The 24,253-nt window shown below is 37.3% G+C and overlaps 1 protein-coding gene and 1 long non-coding RNA gene across 4 annotated transcripts; one reads left to right on the forward strand and one right to left on the reverse strand.

Moving 5' to 3' along the window:
* Positions 1-1,509: 1,509 nt before the first annotated feature.
* Positions 1,510-4,200, reverse strand: LOC133249706 (uncharacterized). The gene is made up of 4 exons (XR_009737066.1): positions 4,076-4,200; positions 2,283-2,464; positions 2,073-2,127; positions 1,510-1,671 (listed from the first exon to the last, which is right to left on the reverse strand). It is a non-coding gene; the product is annotated as an uncharacterized LOC133249706 (long non-coding RNA).
* Positions 4,201-11,098: 6,898 nt separating this feature from the next.
* On the forward strand, positions 11,099-23,416 carry AREG (amphiregulin). 3 transcript variants are annotated; one of them, XM_061420479.1, is made up of 7 exons: positions 11,099-11,197; positions 13,961-14,072; positions 15,315-15,545; positions 18,168-18,369; positions 19,102-19,257; positions 21,191-21,290; positions 23,154-23,416. In XM_061420479.1, the coding sequence occupies exons 2-6, from the start codon at positions 14,012-14,014 to the stop codon at positions 21,282-21,284; spliced, it is 744 nt and encodes a 247-aa protein (XP_061276463.1). In that variant the 5' UTR covers positions 11,099-11,197; positions 13,961-14,011; the 3' UTR covers positions 21,285-21,290; positions 23,154-23,416. The 3 variants fall into 3 exon arrangements, with proteins under 3 accessions (XP_061276463.1, XP_061276462.1, XP_061276460.1); XM_061420478.1 differs by lacking the exon at positions 11,099-11,197 and adding an exon at positions 13,433-13,560 and having other exon boundaries at positions 21,191-21,302; XM_061420476.1 differs by lacking the exon at positions 11,099-11,197 and adding an exon at positions 13,435-13,560.
* The last annotated feature ends 837 nt before the right edge of the window (positions 23,417-24,253 follow it).

The following is a 24,253-nucleotide window of genomic DNA, read 5'->3' on the forward strand; positions in this document are numbered from 1 at the left end:
AGATGCAACATATTGCTCAGTTCAATAATGTCCCAAATACTATGTATTTATTTTAAGTTTTAAGTCATCTATATAAACATTCAAAATGACACTAACTATAGTAACAGAATAGGATCTCAAATTTATAAAATGGGGTAAGCTTAAACAATGATCATTGGAAGGAGACTAAGAAGTAAAAAGTGAAAAAAGAGTAAAGTGAACACATTTCAATTTTTTACTTGAAAGGAGTCAGTATTCTCTATGTAAAGTCAACAAATCCAAAACAGTGTTTTAAGAATGCAGTAAAGTCATGAAGGCAACTGATAAAGTACAACTACAATGTAACTTAAAAAAAATTGAGGGACAAATGGGATTGGGAGACAGTGTGAAATATTACATTTCTTTTCCTTCATTGGAGAACTAAATAATACCTAAAACTAACAAGTCAAGAACAGAGCTAATACTGTAATATGCTGCTGCTGCTGCTAAGTCATTTCAGTCGTGTCCGACTCTGTGCGACCCCATAGATAGCAGCCCACCAGGCTCCCCTGTCCCTGGGATTCTCCAGGCAAGAACACTGGAGTGGGTTGCCATTTCCTTCTCCAATGCATGAAAGTGAAAAGTGAAATTGAAGTCGCTCAGTCATGTCCGACCCTCAGCGACCCCATGGACTGCAGCCCACCAGGCTCCTCCATCCATGGGATTTTCCAGGCAAGAGTACTGGAGTGGGGTGCCATTGCCTTCTCCAACTGTAATATATAAAGCTATAAAAACCACCAGCAGAGCCAAAAACCAAATGACACTAGTGATAACATCAGAGAAATGGCACGAGGAATCAGTAGTGGAGACAGAAGGCCTTTCTGAATTATTTTATTCACATTTTTATTCTTGATTTGATCTAGCCACCTCCCATAATTACTTTGAAAATTTAGCAATGAAATGAATGAGACAATTTGTTTTAAATTCTGTCATTGTCAGTTATTTTTAATTCATTGACATTCCCCCCAAAATTTAAGGTGGCTCACTCAGTTCTGTGTGGGTTTTTTTGTTTTGTTTTGTTTTATATTTATTAAAATGTGTTTTTTCTTTCATACATAAATTTTTTTTTCCAAGATACAGTCTGGACATCTTGAGTATATAAGAGGTTGAATGAAATATTCTTAAATCCATGAAGACATGTTACAGATTTAGGAGACATCACAGAATCTCATCCTCATTATCCACCACTCTGTTCCTTGTGTTGAGAAGAACGCAGGTCAATATTAAATGGCACAGAAGTAAGCTTTCATAGGTAGGGTATGTAGATATTCCCTATTAGCTATACTATTTTCAATACTATTCTATGCTAAAATTCACCTTTATTATGTTGAAATCCTAAAGAATGCACTGTGAAAGCCAACCTTTGATCCCTCCTCCATTTTACAGAACCACATCTGAGGCTTCCAAGAGCAGGTTCCAAACCCCTGAACTCTGTGCTGTTTGCAAACAGTACACGAACTGAGATCTCTTCAATGAAGAGAGCTGCACATGTGAAGGTGTCCAGAATGACTCATGTTTAACAGAACTGCCACGGCAACCGTTCCACAGTCTTTCTCTAAACACGAGGAAACAAAGCCTGATGACATCATAGAGGATCAAGTCCAGAGGAGTGCTGCTGACTGCTGGGCTTTGGCTTCCTGTCTGTTTCTGTGGCTGGGGTAAAAGAAAAGAGGTCAGAGAAGAAGAGTATTTGTTGTTATAAGGATGAAACATCAAATATGTCTCAGGTGATCTATTTCATCTGATGTCGTAAGGCTGCTGACACAGGCCCAGACAGAGCTGTCAGTACCTAATGCCTGGGTCCCAACGAGACACGGGCTTTTGAGAGTGCTGTGACCTTTGCATGGAACACAAGCATTTTCCTGACCCTCACCCCCATTCCCACAACAGACTTATCTACACAATCACCTACTCTTCAGCTAACGAGGCCAATTCATTCTTCCCAGATATCATTTCTCCCAGGATGCCTTGCTACAGCTCTTAAGTCTGGGCTACCTTCCCACACTCTCTAGATCTCAGGGTACTACATCTTTTCCTTAGTGTCATGCACTTACCACAATGCATTATAGTCATCTGCTTCTCATCTGTGTCCATCTGCTGCACTGTAAACTGTTTAGAAGAATTGTTTTTCATTTTTACATTCCTATCACAGTTCTTGGGATATAGGCAATGCAGAATAATACATAATAGGTAATAATACATAATAGGTAATATATAATATGTAACAGATAATACATAATACGTTGAATGAATGAATGACTTACACATTCAGAACACCATCATGGCCATTTTTGAAGGATAAATCTGACTTTCAGAGGTAGTCTAACCAAATTTGCACAGAGTGAGGTAGAAATCCAGATGTCAATTTAGTAATTTCCAGTGAGAATTGTGATTGCTGATATGCTTGGTTACAGGAATCTTCTGACCTTCACTGACCTTGGACAACCTATGAAGACAAATTCTAATCAGAGATCACTCAGGCATTAGACTGAGTGAAATAGATATATCTATTTTTTCAGTAATGATGTGTCAGCTATCAGAATGAAAGAGATGAACTCCTTGGGCCAGAGAAAATCCTTCCTGGAAATGTGTTCCAATGGAGAGAGCCAACTTTGACGTTCTTATATCACCCTTCTGACTGATACATTTGTCTTTCAGTTTTACTAAAATAGTAAATGTAGTCCTGTGAGCTTTTTTGGATTTTTTAGATTTTTGTGGTCCTTTGGATTTTTTAGTTATTTTCAGTTATTTTAGAGTTATTTTATATGTTTGCTCTCTGCTCTATCAATTAGAAAAATTTTAAAGTCAATTTATTTCTAGGTTCTTTTACACTATGATATCACTAGTATTTGGTTTACCAAGCAAGTAACTTTAAAAACCTTTGTTGAGGACTTCCCTCATGGTTCAGTGGTTAAGAATCCACCTGCCAGTGCGGGGGACATGGGTTTGATCCCTGGTCTGGAAAGATTCCATATGCTGTGGGGCAACTAAAGCTGTGTGCCGCAGCTACTGAGCTCATGCACTGCAACCAGCAAAGCCCACACTATAGTACCTGTGAGAGTGTTCTGTGACAGGAGAGGCCACTGCAGTGAGAAGCCCATACACTGCAACTAGAGAGAAGCCCCTGCTCACCACAACGAAAGAAAGTCCATGCGTGGCAATGAAGACCAAGCACAGCCAAAAATAAAACTGATTAAAAAAAAAAGAAAACGATCATCTACTGTATGCCTAGTGCTATGCTGACTATGATATATAATAATGATTAAATGTATGAGTTTTAAGTCAAAGAGACCTTGGTTTGAATCCTACTTCTATCAAATAAAAGTGCAGCCTTCTAGCAAGTTATTTGAAACTTTGATTTTCTCATCTGTTCTGTGGGGATGATAACACATACTTTAAAGGATTTTATGAAGACCAAATGACATGAAGTCTAAAATATACTTAGGAGTATAAGCTCTAAATACATGTTATCTAAATTATATGATAATATTTACAGCTTAAATGTACTCTTTCCTGTCAGAGGCACCTGTAAAGGAAATGGAAACCTAAACTAATAGTTTCAGTTTTTTAGCATAGGAAACGCCTAGTGGATTCTGTTCTCATCTCAGGACCTCTATATAATGTTAAACATTTGCTGAGAATATGCAACGCATATAAACTTGTGCTGGGATTTAAGAGTGGTGAACAGATGGAGAGAATACATCCCTGCCCCTGTCCTCACATATGACCCATGTTGGATATGGTAATTCTCATTCTTGGTATCTTTTCAAGTGTCTCTTTCATTTAGCTTTAGTAACGATGTTAATCTAGTCCTTATGCAGCTTTCTTATGTGAAAAAAAATTATTTAAAAAAATGATGTAAGTGTATCCAAATGTTACCTAAGCCACTGTAAAATAAAAATAGTAACTGGAGGTTCTTACTTTGTTTACTAAACACTTGTTAATCCACTCAGTTCATTCAACCAACAGTTGAGCCCTTAACCCACACCAACTATTATTACAGGTGACAAAGAAAAAGGCAGCCCCTGACATCCAGGAGCTGGCCTGGTACTCTCACCTTGGCCTTGATGTTCTGCCGAACATTAAAAGTTTCACACAACAGCAATATCAAATAAGGTCACTGTATGACTATCATGGATTATGGCAAAATCAAGACCATCTCATAATCCACCTGAACACAGACAAGACCTGAACGTGGTTCAAGCCACAGCAGTGACCACACATCCTCTTATCCTGATTACTATGTGTGACTGTGGATGCCTTCACAATTAACAGATTTAGCCTTACTGCTTCTATGGAAGACCAAGATATCCAACCATAGAATTATGCCCACTTCCTGACAGCTGCCAATTCAGAGAAAAAATGTCCTCCCTTAAATTACTTAACACAATCCCAGATCCTCTCTGTCCTTTCTAAAACTTACTCGACACCATCTTTTACTCATATACCCATGTTCTCGGGTGTACATTCCCCCTCCCTTCAGCTGTGCTCCTGTGGTCTTTAGCTTGAGGACATTGCAATGGAAGGGAATACTGCTATAAATACGAGAGTGTCTGATTACCAAATCATTTCATATTGGACTCAGAAAACCACACACCAGAAAAACTTAAATAACAGCAACTTAATCAAGATAGAAAGTTTTCTCTTCTAAGGTAAAGAGTACAGAGGTGGTGCAGCAGCTCCAAATCAGGGATTCAGGCTCTTTCTGTCTTTCCCACCATTCTAGCACATGCCTTCAGATTCAGGGTCAGTTTATGGTTCCATACAATTCTGGGGGATGCTGCCAAGCATCCATATTCCAGGCAAAGGAAAGGAATAAAGAAAGCACAATAAGAGTGTGGCTCCTAACCTCACCAAATTCCTTCAAGAAGCCTTCCCGGAAATTCTACCCATACTTCTGCTTTCAGTTCACCAGACATGACTTGCAGAATCTAGTCACATCGTCACCACTATTTTCAAGGAAACCTGGGAAATGTTCTATTTAAATTGTACATATTGCCATCTGAATAACATCAGGGTTCTATTACTAAGGAAAGAGATAGGAATGGATACTGAGTAATGTCTAGGACAAAATTATTGATGGGGTAGTTAGTATTGAAAAATTGCCTAGTTGGGTTAGTTTATGGTGAAAAAAGAAATTTCACCAACAAACAATGTACTCACAGCAGAAATGGCCTGATTTTGCTGTGAAATCATGGTATCATGGTACGAAGACATCATATAGTAGGAAAATATTGCACAGCTGAAAAACATAGAGTTTGCACATTTAAAAACAAGTAATGCTCTGGAAAGGGCTTCCCAGTTGGTGTTAGTGGTAAAGAATTCACTTTCCAAATGCAGGAGACACAAGAGACAAGGGTTCAATCCCTGGGTTGGAAGATGCCCTGGAGTAGGAACTGGCAACCCACTCCAGTATTCTTGCCTGGACAGTTCCATGAACAGAGGAGCCTTGTGGGCTACAGTCCATGGGGTCTCACAGAGTTGGACACGACAGCACACACATTCATTCTTCCAAGGCTCTGGAAATGTCAGGCATCTGAAGTCAGCAGTGCAAGCTATTTGCAATAGGACCTTAATAACAAGGCTCACTCATGTTGCTTTCATCATTCTAAAAAAGTTTTGAATTCTTAAAGGCTTATCTGTCACAGTAAGCAGAGGTTCTCAAGTTATGAAATCAGTTAGAACAGTGTTCAATTATTTATCCCCATCCACAAATAGGCTTTGAAATTTTCTCATTGGATTCTCCAGTACTTTTTTCATTTGTGTCAATATTAATCATAAGAAAAATACAAAAGATCTTTGAGCAATTATGAAAGGTCAGATACTGTTCCAAGTGTCTTATGTGCATTATCACATTTAAACGTCACAACAATCCTATGATTAAGGTGTGGTTATCATCGTCTCCTTTTTTAGAGATTAGAAAGCTAAATCCACAAAAGCATTTAAATCATTTGACCCGTTGGTAAGAAATCGACTGGAGAGCATTGAAACATATACATTATCATGTGTAAAATAGGTAGCTAGTGGGAATTGGATACACAGAGCTCAACTTGATGCTCTGTGACAGCCTAGAGGGATGGGAGGTGGAAGGCAGATTTAAGAGAGAGGGGACATATGTATACCTTATGGCTGATTCATGTTGATGTATGGCAGAAACCAACACAACATTGTAAAGCAATTATCTTTCAATTAAACATAAATAAATTTTAAAAAGAAGACAGTACTGAAATCCAGTAGTTTCAACTTCAAATGTTGCAGTCTTGACCTCTTCACTCTACCTCCTGGATTCCACCCAGCAGAGGACAGCACAAATGCAGGAGCAACTGTTTAAGGGTAAGGAAGGATGGGGAAAAGCAGACAACTTCAGTGATCACTGTCTTTCAAAACTGACATCCTAATTGGAAAAAACAAAATAATTGATCATAGAAATCATGTCAAATCAGTTTGCTTGGAAAATCATTCTCTTGCCTTGGATTGGAGTTTTTAATGTAAAAAACAAAAAAGAAGTAATATTTGATCTTTGCGCACATATTTAGAACAGAGAAGCAATGAATTCCTTAACCAGACTAACATTGTTGACATTCTTTCTATATCCTTTCAGAATGTTTCTGTTCATGTATATCTACATGTACCTGTTTATATTTGATATGTATATAAATATTTGTAAATATATTATTAAAAGTTTTATACTGAACACAGTTTTATTAATGTTTTATATAAAAATGTTAATATATGTCTATAAAACTCTTTCTTGGTTTTACTCTTATAAGCCATGGATTTTTTAAAAAATGTAGACTTACACTCTTCTTTTCTCTTTCCTCTTATATGTGCTACCTCCCTAAGTCTATGAATGCAAAATAAAGCCACAATACTTGTTTAGTTTTTTCCCAGTAAAATACCATTACAGTAATCATTTTGTGCAGATTGCAATATTGTTAAGAAAAAAACGAAGCAAATTTTATAAACATGTATAGACATATTTTCAAATCTCCAAATTACCAAAACTGAGAAATGTAAAATTTTAAATAGTTAATTTTTTAAAAGTTATATCCTTAACTATCTGGCAGTTAAAGTAACTTTTAAAAGTGCAGACTATATGCATTTCTTCAAATAAGTAATTTTAGGCAAAACATATCTTCAAAGTCTCGTTTTCCTTTTTCTATTTCAATAAATGTAAGAAATTTAGTAAATACTATTTTTAAGATGGAAACATTTGATCACATTTATATTTCTTAAAAAATTCTTTAAAAATTTTTGCTATCATGTAACACTTCCCCACTATTATATTAGCTTTGCTCAGGCCAAGTGTACTGTTGAAAAGTCAAATATATTTTTTACAGTCACAAAAGATAGTGCTTGAGAATCTCAAAATTGTCTAGCAATTTGATATTAAAAGTATCTTCTTGGAATGTCTGCTACCTTAAGAAGTAACCAAAACTAATCATTTTTAAAGTTTCTGTGGAAGAAAGGAAATCTAGGAGTGAAATTGTATTATATCTTCAGCAAATGGCAAAATCATCTGGGAGCACATAAATCCAGGTGTGCTCAGTCATGTCCAGCTCTTTGCAGTCCCACGGACTGTAGCCACCAAGCTCCTCTGTCCATGGAATTTTCCAGGCAAGAATACTGGGTGGGGTGCCATTTGCTACTCCAGGGACTCTTCCCTGCCCAGGGATCAAAGCCACTTTTATTGCTTCACTTGCTTTGGCAGGAGGATTCTTTACCACTAGTGCCACCTGGGAAGCCCAAAATCCAGATTTAGGATGAAAATATTGATTTCAGGAATATTACTAAAAATGTTTATAAAACATATGGCTATATTTTCAATTTTTCCTTATCCATGAGTTCCACGTGTATATGTATTTTTCAATATTACCTTCTTCTTATTCTGGTCACATAATTTCAGGGCATACATTCAGAAAGCTTTGGGAAGTATGACATACAAAGGTCATTTTATTTGTGATTTAATTTGTCCCTGCCTAGGACAGACTGTACATGAGTGGTCTACTCAACAAAATAGTATTTCCTTCACTTATGATCTTTAAAAACTGCTATTCTTACTGAACTCAGGGGGAAAAAAGCCTGTTGTGATCATGGGAAAATACAACAAAATCTATATGTAATACAACCTAGCTTTGTTAAAAATGCATGAATGCTTGAGAGACTATCTAAAGTGATAATAGAAACATCAAATATGTATCATTAATAATATTGCCATTGAATTACTAAATGTATGCATATGTTGTCAATTTTTTAAGTAAAAGAAGGCAAGTAACAGTCAATCCTAAAGGAAATCAACCCTGAATATTCATTGGAAGGATGGATGCTGAAGCTGAAGCTCCAATACTCTGACCACCTGATGTGAAGAGCTATTCATTAAGACCCTGATACTAGGAAAGTTTGAAGGCAGGAGCAGAAGGGGATGACAGAGGACTATCCAAGATGGTTGGATGACGTCACTGACTCAATGGACATGAGTTTGGGCAAGCTTGGGGAGATGGTGAAGGACAGGCAAGCCTGGCGTGCTGCAGTCCATGGGGCGGCAAAGAGCTGGACAGGACTAAGCTACTGAACAATAACAACAAGAGTTCCACATCTATGAAAAAGTGGTCATCACACAATATTGAATTTTTGATAACTGGAATGATAATTTATAAAATAAAATGCAAGAAGCTAAGGAAAGTAGAAATGCATTAAAGGAAGATTAAGCACACACAACATATTTTTTAATTTTGGAAAAAATAAATTAAGGATATCATTATTTATTAACTAAAATTGGTAAACTATAAAAATCTTCTATAGGACTCTAATATACTTCAACCATTTGACCTTAGTATATTTTTAAGAAATAATAAAATGTCAGATCTTATCCTAAAATCCTAAATTCATAAAGGATTAACAGCACACCAAAATTATACATGCTTCCTAACTCAGTGTATGATGATGGTTATGGACATCTAGTTTTCTAATCTTACATTCAGAATTGAGTTAGTGAGAACCCATAATAATTTGGTGTAGATGTGACTCCATTCTTGTGAGACACTGAGTCTTGAAGGATTATATGCAAAGTGGATTTTTTCTTTTTCATATATTCAGACATATTACATTAAAATAGTTCCCTATTTATTACTAAATTGAAAGTATCCAAATTTGTAGGATGAGTTTTTTAGATATAAGATAAATGTCTTCATCTCACTTACATGCTTCCTTACATTTCTCCATCTTTTATGTTTCAAACAAATCTTCCATCTCTATGAATATGCAGCCCCACTGTTTTATAATCTCTCTGAATGTACCTTGATTTTTTTTGCCTATGTATTCCTTAGTGGAGTAGTTCTTAATCAGAGGTACACACCAGAATTTTCCTGAAAGATTTTTTTTTTTTTTTAATACACAGGCCAGGTACTCACATCAGACATACTGAATCAAGAGAGGAAAATGGAGAGTAATTTTGTAAAGGTTCTCAAATGATTCCAATCAGCTAACCTTTGCTTAAGAACTAAAGACAGCTCTTGTTTAGCACTGCTAAGAAAGCTGTTTAAGAAATGATTAGTGGAATAGACTTTTCTACAATGTCCTAACATAGTCTACGTTTGAGGTCCAATTTAAGGCCTCTGTGTTCCTCATTCTTCTTGTATATGCCTGTCTCTGTTGTTCATTACTGCTTATGTCTATCTCCGTGTGTGTACGTGCTAAGTCACTTCAGTGGTGTCTGACTCTTTGCAACCCCATGGACTGTGGCCCTCCAGGCTCCTCTGTCCATGGGGTTCTCCAGGCAAGAATACTAGAGTGGGCTGCCATTTCCTTCTCCATAGGGTCTTCCTGACCCAGAGATCGAACCTGTGTCTCTTAGGTCTCCTGCATTGGCAGGTAGGTTCTTTACCACTAGCGCCACCTGGGAAGCTCACAAGTCTATCTCTGCTCTTAGATATTGTTATTATCATTCTATAGGATAATCCTCCCCATTTTATCCTGTCACGTTCCCTCTAGGGAGAAAATACGAACTACTTAAGTGTAGGGGCTTCCTTGTACCTCTTCATCTCATCTTCTTCCACCATTCAAGTTCTCTACATCACACATTCTATTTCCTTTCTAGCACTTTTCACTACCTAAATTTATTTTGTGTATTGTTTCTTTGGTTACTATGTGTTTCTCTTTAACAGAATGTAAAGACTTTAAAAATAAGGACACTGACTAATTTAAAGTTCTAACCCAATATCTAGTTCTCAAAATATACTTGATGAATAAATGAACTACCTGGAGGACTGATTTTGGCACATATATCAATGTATATTGTGTTTACTTAGTTCCCACTGTATCAAATCATTTATGACTTTCAGTCCCATCTTCTGGTCCTTGCTCTGGAAGAGTCATTATGTGAAGGATACAAAGAGCAAGAAATTTTATTTCATTCTGTCAAATTAAAACAATCAAGTTCATTAAAGGTCTCTTTTTGAAGGAACTAGAAATTACATATTCTTTAGAGTGGATATTTTCAAAATGAAAAGTAGAAAATTATAGACATCTAAATGGAGCTAATGCATCTGTTAATAATACGTGAACTGTTGCTTATATTTCAGAGAATTTCTTAATTTTAGTTTGAGAGTTCATATGTTGACTCATAAAAATGACCATGATGTAATATTTACTCAGACCCTGACGCTATTTGTAAAATTTCAAAATCAGCTATATGAACAAAAATTAATTCTACTGTGGGTTCTATAGAATATCTTTTAGCAGAGTCAAAGTGAGTTTCTTTCCACTCTACATATAAAATATCATCAGGCTCTAGATACTAGGCACCAAAAGAGTGTGTGACTCGCTAGGAACATTTGCCTTTGGGGCTGCCTTTAATATCAAACAAATGAAGGAATTATTAATTTATTAGGATAAAAAGAGTTACTTCTCTACTTGAATTTTTTGAAATTACTCCTCCTGGTCTCAACTTAGCAATCAGAATGTAAAGAATCCCACATTTATATGGGGTTGGTTTCTTTCTCATGCATGTATTCCTGAATGCCATGAGTCATCAAGGGGTGCTGCCTTTGTGATGCAACTATTATGACACCACATGATATCCTGTGATGCACCATAATGTCAAAATGCTTAATCTTAATGTGAAGTGGGTACAAAGTTCACGGCTTGAACGTATTGGAGGAGATTACTGATCACTTACTCTGTGAGTAGCTACATTTCTAAGGGTCACTTAGTTCTTCAGTGTGATTAATATAGTGTAACTATCACAATGTTAAGGTTAATAATATTTAATAACAGTCAAGTTTATTTATTGTGTATTCACTACAAGTAGGATCTGTGCTATTGTTTATGTATCTTACCTAATCTGCTTAACGGCATGTGGGTATCTTTATTCTTATTTTCAGATGAGGAATCCAGAGTCTTTCAGATATTAAGTAATTTACTATATGGTGGAATTTGTATATGAAAACTCAATTGGTTTGAATCTCAAGTTGATACTAAGCACTCAGTCCCTATGATGCTATGTTATGTTCCACACCAATGTAAATTACCACCCTCTAAATTTCCAACTGGAAAAAGACAAGACAATTTCCAATGTAAAGAGCCCACTTTCACTTCAAAGTGAAACACTTTTGATGATAGGTGTGCACAACTTGCATTCACCTCACTAAGAAGAAGGGCTTCCCTGGTGGTTCAGCTGGTAAAGAATACGCCTGCAATGCAGGAGACCTGAGTTTGATCCCTGGGTTGGGAAGATCCCCTGGAGAAGGGAAAGGCTACCCACTCCAGTATTCTGGCCTGGAGAATTCCATGGACTGTATAGTCCATGGGGTCACAGAGTCAGACACGACTGAGCTACTTTCACTTTCACTTTCAATAAGAAGAAAGTAAGAAGAGAGGAAGAGAAGGATGAGAACAAAATCAAAACCTATGAGAGCAGAAACATATACCAGCCTAGGCAACAATCTGCATGCTAAACAAAATCTCCACCATCTTTTGAAATCTGCTGGTAAGAATGTGAGTCTCTCTGAATCACAGTCACCTCATCCACCAAAAAAGATGACCATGCAGGCCCCTGCTTCACCCTGGAATGGGCAGGGTCATCTTTCTCATCTTATTTTCCACTCTTGGTCACACCTTGTCTTCAGGTATTCTTTTCATTTACACTTGCTTCTGGGAAGACCATTGAGTGACCTCTCCGTCTTTCCACAATGCTCTCCATGATACACAGAACAAAACTAAACTGCATCCTGGTTTTTCATGGCACTCAATCCTTCTTATCTGATATAAAAGACCTACTTTACTCTGCATCTGACTTTCACCTCCTTGAGCTACTGGGAACTGGTCATCATTTAATTATCTCCCTGCATAAAACAGAAAACAAGTGAAATACACAAAATATGGTCTCAACAAATGTCCAATAGAAGCAAAGGCATGAGTCATGACTCTATTTTATCCTACTAAATGTAAAGTACTATTTAGCCTACATTATTATGACATGTCATTAAAAAATACACAACTTTTAAAAAAGTTTCCCAGAATTAGGACACGTACCACTGTGACCGACATTCCTAAAAAGAACTGTTTTACTGGAACAGTCACGGAAGAGACAGATACCTTCAGGACAAAGAAATACTTAGAACAATGCTTTTTTCTCTTCTTCAAGTCATGAAAAATCAAGTTCTGGAGTTGTCTCCATGTAGAAGTTAGTCAAATTAATCAATCTCTCCCTCTCTCTTCACTTTATCTGCTTGTCATGATTAAAATGCCCTGCTAGGTTCTAAATGGACTCTCAAAGCTGGCTCATTCTGTCTTGGGATTCCAGAAGCAAAATCTTGGCCACCATTCTTTGTCATCCAATCCCAATATGCTATCAGCAGAGACTATTCCTTTAGGTTAAATATTATTCTCCTGTAGAAATTCTCTTTTCAAAGAGAAGTTTAGTCTAAATCCTTTTATCAGAGTGGAAAGAGAGTTTAAGAGTGAGATGGGGTTGAAGATGAATCTGTCTGGCTCCTGCCATGACCAGCTGTGTGAAGTCCTCCCTGCCTTGTAAAGCTGACATTTGTCCCTCTTGTAAAACAGGGAAGATGATACTTAGACCTCCCTAGGTTTTGAGTGAGGTGGTATTGGTAATATTTTTAGTGTATTGTTCTGCCAAAAAAAAAAAAAAATCAATAAATAATAATTTTGACAAGGATGGGTCCCTGGGCCACAAAAATAAATTGGACGGGAGGTGGTTGGAAATTCTGACCACTTCACAGTGGGTGGGGAAGGGCCTCCGGGTGAGATAAGGTAAATAAAGCAGCTTCTCATTAGGAGGTGGGTTCTGTAGTCATATTATGACCGTTATTGTTAAAGACATCGGACCATTGTTAAGTCACTCCTGATCTTAAGGTACTTCAACATTTTAAAATGGAATTTTTTCTAGGTAATTCCTGTCTGTGGTAACACTAAGATCAACCGAAGTATATTCTGAGGATTTTCAGATGGGTTGAATGTTCGGGACTTCTGAACGTCAGCTCCTAGCTCCCAAACTCCACTCCTGTCCCTTGTATGGATCTGGTAATTTTTTTTTTTTCAGCTTGCAGCGAGAGGTTTAATTTTCACTTCCTTCCAGCGGCTCTCTGCGCTCTCAGGAGGTGGGGCGCCTGGCATCCGTGTGTGGTTTTCGGGTAGTAACTTCTTCCCGGGAGGCCGCCCGCCTCCACCCTCCGCCGCGGCGTGACGTCACGGGCGATGCCCGGGTCCCCGCCCGGCCTATAAAGCGGCAGGTGCGCGCAGCACCTTCGGAATGTTCGCACACCTGGTGCCCTAGCCTGAGCCCAGGGAACCTGAGCCCAGGGATCGCGAGGCGAGCTCCAGGAGCTGCCTCCAGTACCCCAGGCTGGCCGGGCCTGCGAGCTCGGCCACGCGGCCCCCAGCGTCCCAGCTCTCGGCCACCACCGCCTCTTCCCGCCTGCAGCTCCCGGCCGAGTTGCCCCAGAGACCGCGACGCCGCCGCTCCGAGGGACCAATGAGAGCCCCGCTGCTGCCGCCGGCGCCCGTGGTGCTGTCGCTCCTCATCTTTGGCTCAGGTGAGGACATCCCGGCTCTGAGCTGCCCGGAGCTTCTCCCACAGAGGCCAAACTGGTCGCCTCTTGGATTTTGCTGCTGATTCTTAAAAAAAAAAAAAAGAAAGCCGCCCCTGGGTGTCCCCCGACTCTGTCCGATAGGAGGTAATCGACATACCGGCCCCTCCTATGGAGGCTGAAAAAACAGGCCGGGTGTCTTAGAGGTTCCAGGCCAGCAGGAGGGTGCCTGAGAATCTTTGTACTCTCACTTTAGTCCAGAGGAAGGGGAGTTTAGAGATCCTGTAATCCATACCCTTCCTTTTACAGCGGTAAAGTGATTTCTAGAGATCTTGCAGAAGAGAAGTCCCAGACCAAGGAGTCCTATCTCCTACCTAAATTCTCCGTCTCCTCTGTCAAGTGATTTTGTTTTTACCATTCTAGAGGGCCTGGCATCGTCCCAGGAAGAGGTTCTACTTAAAAGCACCACTCTGACACTGTTTTGAGACCTAAAGAATCCGCCTGCCAAGTAGGAGACGAGGGTTCAAGCCCTAGGTTGGGAAGATCCCCTGGAGAAGGAAATGATAACCCACTCCAGGATTGTTGCCTGGAAAATTCCTTGAACAGAGGAGCCTGGCTTGCTACAGTCCATGGGGTCGCAAAATACTCCTATAAGATTTAGCCACTAAGCAACAAACGATAAAGCAGGGGCTTGAAACTGGCCCCCAAGTCTTACCTAGTCCCTAGTTTCTTCTCTATGTGAGGGCAATAATAAGAAACAATGACAGTAAGAAAATTTATTACCAACTACTATTCATATTACTTTTTACATTTGATATGCATACTCTTTTTAAAAAGGTACTGCATGTGTTAAAAAGATATTGGGTTTATCTCTAGAATCTGTTTATTAAAATGGAACAGGTAACATTCTATTGTATATATATATATGAAGTTATGGTCATATTTAGATGTTACCTCTTAAATAATTATATTACATTAATTTGCCTATTTGGTGGGTTTTTGATGTGGAAATTAATGTAGATTATCTGTGGAAAAGAAAACCTAAATAAAAGAAGCTCTGTAATTGGGACAGTTGAGTTTGCTTGTTGGCAGAGTATGAAGCAGCTTTCATAAGTGACTCAATCGCAAACAATAACACATGTGCCGTTACTGCTTTGAAGATAAACATTCCTCCCAAACAGAATTGACTGGAGAGAAAAGGCACACCTCTTTACTTTTTCTTTTCTTCTCTTATTCTCGCTCCCATAGCCCATTATACTGCTGGATTAGACGTCAATGACACCTACTCTGGAAAAGGGGAACCATTTTCTGGGGACCACAGTGCTGACAGATTTGAGGTGACCTCAAGAAGTGAGATTTCCTCTGCAAGTGAAACGCCTCCTGGTGGCGAACTGTCCTCCGTGATCGACTATGACTATGCAGAAGAGTATGATAATGAACCACAGATATCTGGCTATATTGTAGATGATTCAGTCAGAGGTGAGTAGAGGAGAAGGTGACAGTATAGCCTATAAGATATGTGGTTTGTATGAGCAAAGCTGCTTCAAGAAAAGCCTCTCCAAGATCTTCCAGTGGCTTTCTTGTGTGTATGACTGTTGTGCATCCTGCTAGTTAAGCTGGAAACTGAGATAGAAGGAGCTTTTAGTAGGCACAACCTTTGTGTCCGGAGCTCTAACAAACGTTTCATGTCTGGTAAGTCTAATCTTCACAACTTTATAAAGTAGGAATTGTTATCATTTTACAGATGTGATAACTGAAGCTTAAGAAGGTTAAGCACTTTGCCCAAAGTTCCACAGCCAGAATGAGAAACTCCAATCTGTTGGATTTCAGATACTCTGCCACATGACCACTCCCCGATGTGAAAAACCAATGTAGACATCAACCAACCCTATATACTTTATATCAGCTTTTATAGCCACTCCCCACCACCATTTTTCTCTAAATAACTGCAGTTGGACACAAATAGGGCTTCCCTCATAGCTCAGTTGGTAAAGAATCTGCCTGCAGTGCAGGAGACCCAGGTAAGGGAACAGAAAGATGTAATGGGAAAAGAATGATTGGATCTTAGCACTGTGTATTGTGTTGCAACATTGGCATTAGTAATATCACTTTCTGGAAATATTAAAGAACAAATATGCATGGATTTTATGTCACTAACATCTCTGTTTAACCCTAAATCTCAATTGTCAGTTAAATAATAGTGACCTATAATTTCTTCTCTTCTGCTGTTACCTGATTTTTCAAAAAGAGCATTTACTTAAAATGAGGGTACCAGAGTAAGAGGTCACTATTGTTCATTACTCTCATATTACTTTGGAGTTTGAGGGCAGATGAGGTCATCAGTAAATCAAATCTAAATATCCTAGGAGCATCCATTATGAAGGCAGGGTTTAAAGCGTCCTCTTTCCTGATCTTAGTTTCCCTGACTCCTCCCCTCTGTCTAGCTCCCAGAACTGGTGAAGGAATAGCAAGTGATAACATGAAGACAGTGGCAGGTGGGAAAAGTTTTATCAAACACTCCATTTTCCTCCCTTGCTCCACACCTCCCTTATGTGCTTTTACATAAGGTGGGAAAGGGGTCCATTTCTTATTTTGGGAGGGGGATGAGATGAGACCATTAAGACTCTAGAAATTTCTCTTAAAGATGTTTCAAGTTGGCATTTCATAAGGCCAAATGAATTGATGGTGATGAATGAAAATGGTTAGGGGCCAAAATTACAATACACTGTAAAATACAGTGAAAATTGCTCCATGAAGATAATGTCTATTGTAGCACTTCAGCATAGTGACTGTCTCTGTTTAAAATTTGTAATGTATCTGTAAAGTGCTGTAATATCGATTTAAACTGTCTCTGTTAGAGGAACTGTTCTAATTTGGGGTACTTTTCTTATCATCAGAGGGAAGTTTCAACACAAAAATTGCATAGCCACCTATTAAACATTGCTCCTAATTTGACTATTGTTAATGTTGATATAATGACTGCTAAAATACTCAAAGTATTTAATTTTTCATTACCTTAATCACAGGGCTCCAGCTTTGCTACCCTTATGTTTCTAGAGTTCTCTCTTTACTGAGCACTGCAGAACCATTTTGACTAACTTTATTATGACTTTATGACTCTTTTCTCTGGGTTCACTAAATACTTGCTCAGATAAACCTATGCAGAGATTAGGTAAGACAAAATGCACAGCTCTAACATAGAAACTCCTCCTTTCTATGTTTAATGTGTGGGTAAACTATACCCTGCATAGCTATAACACTGAACAAAGGTTTCTGTGAATCTGAAGAGTTAGGATGAACCCATGAAGCATCAAGTACAAATATTTCTGGACTCTGTTTTTCAAATAGATTGATTATAGAAATTAGCCCCCAGAAGGTATCAATTAATTATAATCTGTTGTAATCTGGGAGTTGAAGAAAGTTAACTCTAATGTATAATTCTGTTCTTTTCACCTCAGGTAATAACACACCAATTCCCAACTATGATAGCACAAGACTGATATGAGTAAAGAAAATCATCAAATATACTCAAACCCCACTTTAATTAATGGAACTGAGCTTTTCCAAGAGAAAACATAATGTAATTGAGTATTAATAGGCTTTAACATTCCAGCACTGCCATTTTCTAGCTACTGTTTTAGTGCAATTTACTTGTCTTTACTCGACTCTACTTTTTCTCATCTGTATCATGTGGATAGTAACAATACATTCAACTGTAATTTGGGTTTAATTAAATTAATGCTTGTTACCAAGAACCTGGTATGAATTAAAGTAAAAACAAATGTTTAAAATATTTCATGGATTTTCTTAGACAAGTAACTCCTATTATTCCTGTTATCAGTAGTAGTAATACTGATACAAATAAATCAAAATATGTTTTTAAGCTAATAAAATAACAAATGTGTTCAGAGTCTAAGTGCCACATAATACAGATATTGTCTTTGTTCAATTATTGTATATGAGTTGTGTTAAAAAATGAGACTAATACGGCTGTTACCCTGTGAACTTACTGCTAGGACATTTTTCTCTCATGTCTTCAAAATGGTGTTCCACGTGAAGAGAGACTTTTGTCAATAGATCTTTTCTTTTTTATTTTTTTAGTTGAACAGGTAGTTAAGCCTAAGAAAAACAAAACGGAAAGTGAAAAGACTTCAGATAAACCCAAGAGAAAGAAAAAGGGAGGCAAAAATGGAAAAAATAGAAGAAACAGAAAGAAGAAAAATCTGTGTGATACAGAATTTCAAAATTTCTGCATTCATGGAAAATGTACATTTTTAGAGCAACTGGAAACAGTATCATGCCAGTAAGTTACCCTAAATCATATGGAATTCTATATTTCTAACACTGTGTATGAAACCCCTAGTTGCAGAAAACCATTTGTGTTTTTTTTCAATGTATAAACCAAGAGTTGGCAAACTTCCTTAAAGAAGGAGATATGAAATATTTTGGTTGTTGTGGGTCAAGATTATGTACGGTTATCATATAACCAATTAAAACATGGCCATTTAAAACTGTTAAAAAAAACAAAACAAAACATTTTTCAGCTTGCGTGCTATAAAAGACCTAGCAATGGCCAGATTTGACCCGTGGGCAATAGTTTGCTGAACCCTGGTGGAAATCATCATTTTGCAATATATATTTTACAAAACCTCTTGATAAAAAAGGAACTAAGGTAGTTTTCACTTAATGTTGTTCTTGCTTCCTTCTCCCTAAAAGCTGCTAGCACATTAAATGGTAGTGGAATGTATTAGCTGCATAACAAGCCACTGAATTCATCAGTTGGTCATACAAGGAGCACAAAGAATGAAAAGGCGTGTCCTCTTGGAATATCACACTCAGACTAATCTCAACTTGTTCTTATACTAATACACCTTAGGCGCGAATGCATTCTACAGCTCATCATTTTGAAATACAAATAAATGCCTGGACTGATTTTTTGAATGCTAGAATTAATGATGGTTTGTGATCTGGAAAGTAAATGTGATTATTGGAATCTTTTCAGTGATTATAATTTTAAAATGTGGGTTCTTTGCAGATGTTATCCAGAGTACTTTGGTGAACGATGTGGGGAAAAGTCCATGAAGACTCAGAGCATGGTCGACAGCGATTTATCAAAAATTGCTTTAGCAGCTATAGCTGCTTTCGTCTCTGCCATGACCTTCACAGCTATTGCTGTTTTTATTACAATCCTGTAAGTAAGGCATGTCTTTAAAATCCCTAATAAAGTAATGCCAGGTTGATTTTTTTCAGGATTTCTATCTTAATGTGGTATCATATTTTACGTGAGTTATTCTATTAGTGGTACGTGATATTTGGCCGTATCTTTACCCTTCATTGACAATTCACAGAATATGGTTAAATGTATTCCTTTGGCCACCATTGAAACTTAATATATGAACCCCTTTTCTTGAACTTAAAAATTGATGGTTTTGTTTCATGTTATATGTCTACTCATGGCTACTTCTGAATCTCAGATTGTTAATATCTTCCATTAGTATATTATGCTTAAGCAAGCTTCCCCAGAAGCTAATTAGGAACTAGGTTGTCAGAGACATTGCTTTGATACTAAAAAGTCACAAAGAGCTTCAAGCCAGGAGCCAAGAAAAGATGTCTTCTGCTTCTGTCAGAATGCAAAATTCTGAGTTAGGAATTTGATAGCATGGTACTGACTTATTAGAGCTTATGCCTATTTTGTTATTGTCAAATGAAGTATGGGAATTCAATTACTAAAAAAAAAAAAAAGTTTCCTCCATATGGCATGGCGTAGGAAGCAGGGACAATTCTATTACTGTTTCATTCTAGCAGTATCTTCCCTGTGCTCATAATAACAGATCACTTACTTCACTTCATGACCAATGAATGTTAGAACTAGACTGTCCTAGGTAGTAGCCACTGGTGGGTATGTAAAAATGGCATTGTCTGTCAAACAAAAGTCAGTAGATTAAGGAGCTTCAGGGAGGGTGTGAATGGCTCTGTAATGACTCATGTGCTACTGGAGCTTGGGAAAAGCAAGACTCATTATTCTAATTTTAGGTCTTGGTAAATTACTTTTAACAACTGGATTGTATACATGATCTACTACTCCTGCCATTCAGGAAACAAGGAATTATCTTCTGTCATTGTTTACTATTATTTTAAACTCATATCAGCTAATGATAAAATGCCAGGTAAAACACAATTTTATGATGCACGTAAAGTTTGATGTGTGGTTTAAATTTGTTTTGCACATCCGAGAAATTATTTCAGTCTGTTGGTACCTCAAGCCCGATATGATATGCCAGTGTGTTTAGGAAAAATACACTCAGACACCATTGTTATTTGACGTAGAATGACAGAAGAAGAAACTGCCAGTTAGGGAAGATGTTTTGAAAGAATTATTCAAAAACTCATAATTATTCAAATTGAAATATTTAATAATCCTTTGGAAAAGTATGGAAAAGCTTTGTCATGTTTTCCTTTTCTCTTGTATTCTTCCCTGTATTTGAAACACATTGCAAATACCAGCCTAAGACACAGTTGCTGCTTTTACATAACTGAAATCAGTTTTTTCCCAAACATCACAACAAAAGTTCTTAAGATTTTAATAATAACATTTAGTAGATAAAAAAGCTAATAAAAATTGAATTGCTTGAGCAACACTAAAACATTTCAGACCATTGAGTTTTTTGAGTATCAGGTAGCAATAAATTAGAAATATTTATTATATTTAGAAATAAAATCAATTTGTTTTTAAGCCTGTATATAAAAAAACAAAACCTAAGCATTTACATTAGTTTGTACAGCCCTTCTGTGGTAAAACTATACTATCTTCTTCCAGCTGTGCCTGCAATTGTGCTGTTTCGGGGAAAAATATGGATATGTTTCATGCCTTCTAAAAGTTTGCATCCCAATGCACATTTGTTTAAATCTCAGAATATGTTTATATAAAATCAACATAAAGATTCCCTTAAAAGAACATTGTGATACTTTTTACCTGGGTTTAGTTTTTTGGGTTTGGTGGAGTGGTCCTTAAATGTACAGTGGTCCATAGGACTCATGAAAGAAATTCCCTGTGCTCATGAAACCCCAGTCAATGTATATATGAATAGACCTTTGATGACAGTAGAATATCTTGTTCTCTGAAGGCTTCGAAGACGATACCTCAGGGGATATGAAGGTGTCGCTGAAGAACGAAAGAAACTTCGACAAGAAAATGGAAATGCACATGCTGTAGCATAACTGAAGGTATTATTGCAGGTTGGAGTTTTAAAAGATATCTTTAAATAATATTTTACAATTTTAAAAATATAACGTCTATTATCTGAAGAAAAATGAGAAAAGCAAGTTTTCTTAATGGTACACTATGAACATTGGCTACACAAAGGTGTTATTCTTTCAGCTTGAGTTGCAGTTCCATACTGAGAATGGACCATGTCCTTACTATGCCAAGGGATAGAAAAGTGAAGGAGACACAAATTCTGTTCTCAAAGAGCTTAGTGTTTTGAAGATAGAAAAAGATGCAAGAAACAAGAATATCAGGGGGAGTAAAATATATGTCATAAAAAAGGAACTAATGGAATATGAGGAGTTTCCAGCAAAGGAGAGATAGAATCCAGTGGGCTGCATTTAGGGAGCAGAAAAAGATGCGATAGAGGATGGCATTGGAAGTGAGCCTCAAAGAACTGATGAGACTGGGACATGTGATTATAAGTGGAAAGGAAGATCAATAGTGTGAGATGGGCTAGATTATTTTAGAAAGGTTTGAAAGATGACCTAGTTCTAATGGTGTTGGAGGAGATAAGGTTGAACTGATAGGCTGAGCTCACATGGTGGAGAGCCAACATCAGGGCACCTGCACTACAAATGTGAGGAAGTAGAAACACCAGTGGGATATCCTTGCACAGAAAAGAAGCAGGAATGGAGAGGGGCTCACACTTGAGAGGTAACTTGGTTAGTGTACAGATTGTAGTTCCTATTTTTTAAAAAAACATTTTTTTTGTAAAGAGAGAGAGCTGAGCATGTTGTATGGAGAAAGTATGGAGAGGGATATTTCGTTGACAACTAAAGTCGACAGCTGATGAAGCAAACTTCCACAGGAAGGGGGAGGCAAGGAGATCAAGGACGCTCTTAATGTCAGTCAAAAGAAGGAACTCCATTTCCTCAGACATTTTGGAAAGAGATCACATCCTCAAGTTATTGGGTTGGCCAAAAAGTATGTTAGGATTTTTCCTTACAATCTTACAGAAAAACTCAAATGCACTTTTTGGCCAGCCCAATATTATTTTTTGCCTTCGATTGTTTTAAGAATTACTTGAGATACTTGCTAAATATGCACACTTCTAAGCCAAATCCTAAATCTACTAAGTCTGCGATTCCATCTTTTATTAACATTCCAGATGCTTGAAGAACACTATCTTTAGCATTGGTTAAGTACAGGCATTGTGTTCTGAGCCTATTACAGAATTAGCTCAGTAAGTCATGAAATAGATAATTATCCATGCCAGTGCTATACTCAATACTTATTCATCAAAAGTTATTAATGAATTGGCTTAATGTTCTGAAGCTAAAGTCACCAGCATGAATAAGAGTTTATTTTTGGTTGTTTAGTGCAATTGAAATTTCTCAAAGGAGGTCTGGAATGACTTTAGGAAAAGGAATATGCTGTGTTGGCATATTGTGGCTACCTATTAACTGGTAGCTACTATTATTATGCCCTTGGTACTAATTATCCTAAATTAACTGTATATCATAAATATACTGAGCCACTTAATCTTTGTTTTTAATTATGTCCGCTTCATAGATTTGGTTAGGAAAACTATTTCTCATCAGTATTCTCAGTGCTGCAATTTTAATAAACAGAATTTGATGAAACAGGTTTGAACACACAGTCTTCTACCCAAGTATGCATATAACTGAAGCAGATGTGAAAGACAGATTCAAGTCAGAAGGGCTAGTTTGTCTCTGAAAAGCTTTTAGCACTTTCCACAAGACATCCTAGGGAAAAAAAAAAAATTGGCAGAAATTCTGATTGATGATTATTCTTTGACCTTATCTCAAAGCTATGTTGGAATTGGGCTGTCTCTAACAGTTCATTTTATTTTCCAACAGGGTATCAGATCGGAGTCACTGCCAAGTCACAGCTGCAAGTGATACATTGGTTCTTCTTTTCAGCAAATCCCAAGAAAACAGAACCTTTTCGTTCTGATGGTTTTAAACTTTCAATTGTCACTTTTTAATGCTAAGTCTTATTTCTGTACATAAAGATGCATGGAGATAAAAACTATTTTTTCAAGTTGTAAATAATTTATTTAATATTTAATGGAAGTGTATTTATTTTACAGTTCATTAAACTTTTTTTTTAATCAAACAGATTGAGAGTTTGAATGTGACTTTTGAGATTGTAAGACTTTAGGGTATTTGTCTAACATTTAAATGATCATTTTAAAAGGAGTTCCTTTCCTTTTTTTTTTTTTTTTACTGTTTTGATGTTTATTTTCAAAACTTAACTGTTTTCTTAGAAAGTACTCTTAATGGGAAAATTATTAACTAGAGTCACTTAGAGTGAAGTCGCTCAGTTGTGTCTGACTCTTTGCAACCCCATGGACACCAGACACCAGGCTCCTCCGTCCATGGGATTTTCTAGGCACGAGTACTTGGAGTGGGTTGCCATTTCCTTTTCCAGGGAACTTCCTGACCCAGGGATTGAACCCAGGTCTCCCACACTGTAGACAGATGCTTTACCATCTGAGCCACCAGGGAAGTCACTTAGTCCTCCCACAAATACTGATGTCCCAAACTTCTCTTTCTTATTCCACATAGAACTTATTGCAAGTCCAATAAATTATAAAAGCTTCTAAAATCAACATGTGGTATAGCTTCTCTATTACAGTAGACAAAGATATTATAAAAGAGAGAAAATATATTGCCCATCATTATCATCACCATAAACAAGAAAGAAATAAGGTTTGAACATGGCCTTTTGCATGAACCAGGAAGTATTTAGATTTGAGACTTCTTTCCCTAATATCACGACATAAATGTATAAAGCAACTAAAACCCACTCTTCTTTTTCTCCACTTGCTCCTCTTTTCTTACATTATTTTAAACAAATACATGTGTATTTCTGGTGAATGTTCTTTCAAAAGCATTAAGGTTGTAGAATGATTCACAGTCATCCCTGGCTGGTCAACTAAGTTACCTGGGTGAAA

Source organism: Bos javanicus, chromosome 6, assembly GCF_032452875.1.
Source record: "Bos javanicus breed banteng chromosome 6, ARS-OSU_banteng_1.0, whole genome shotgun sequence".
NCBI lineage: Eukaryota > Metazoa > Chordata > Mammalia > Artiodactyla > Bovidae > Bos > Bos javanicus.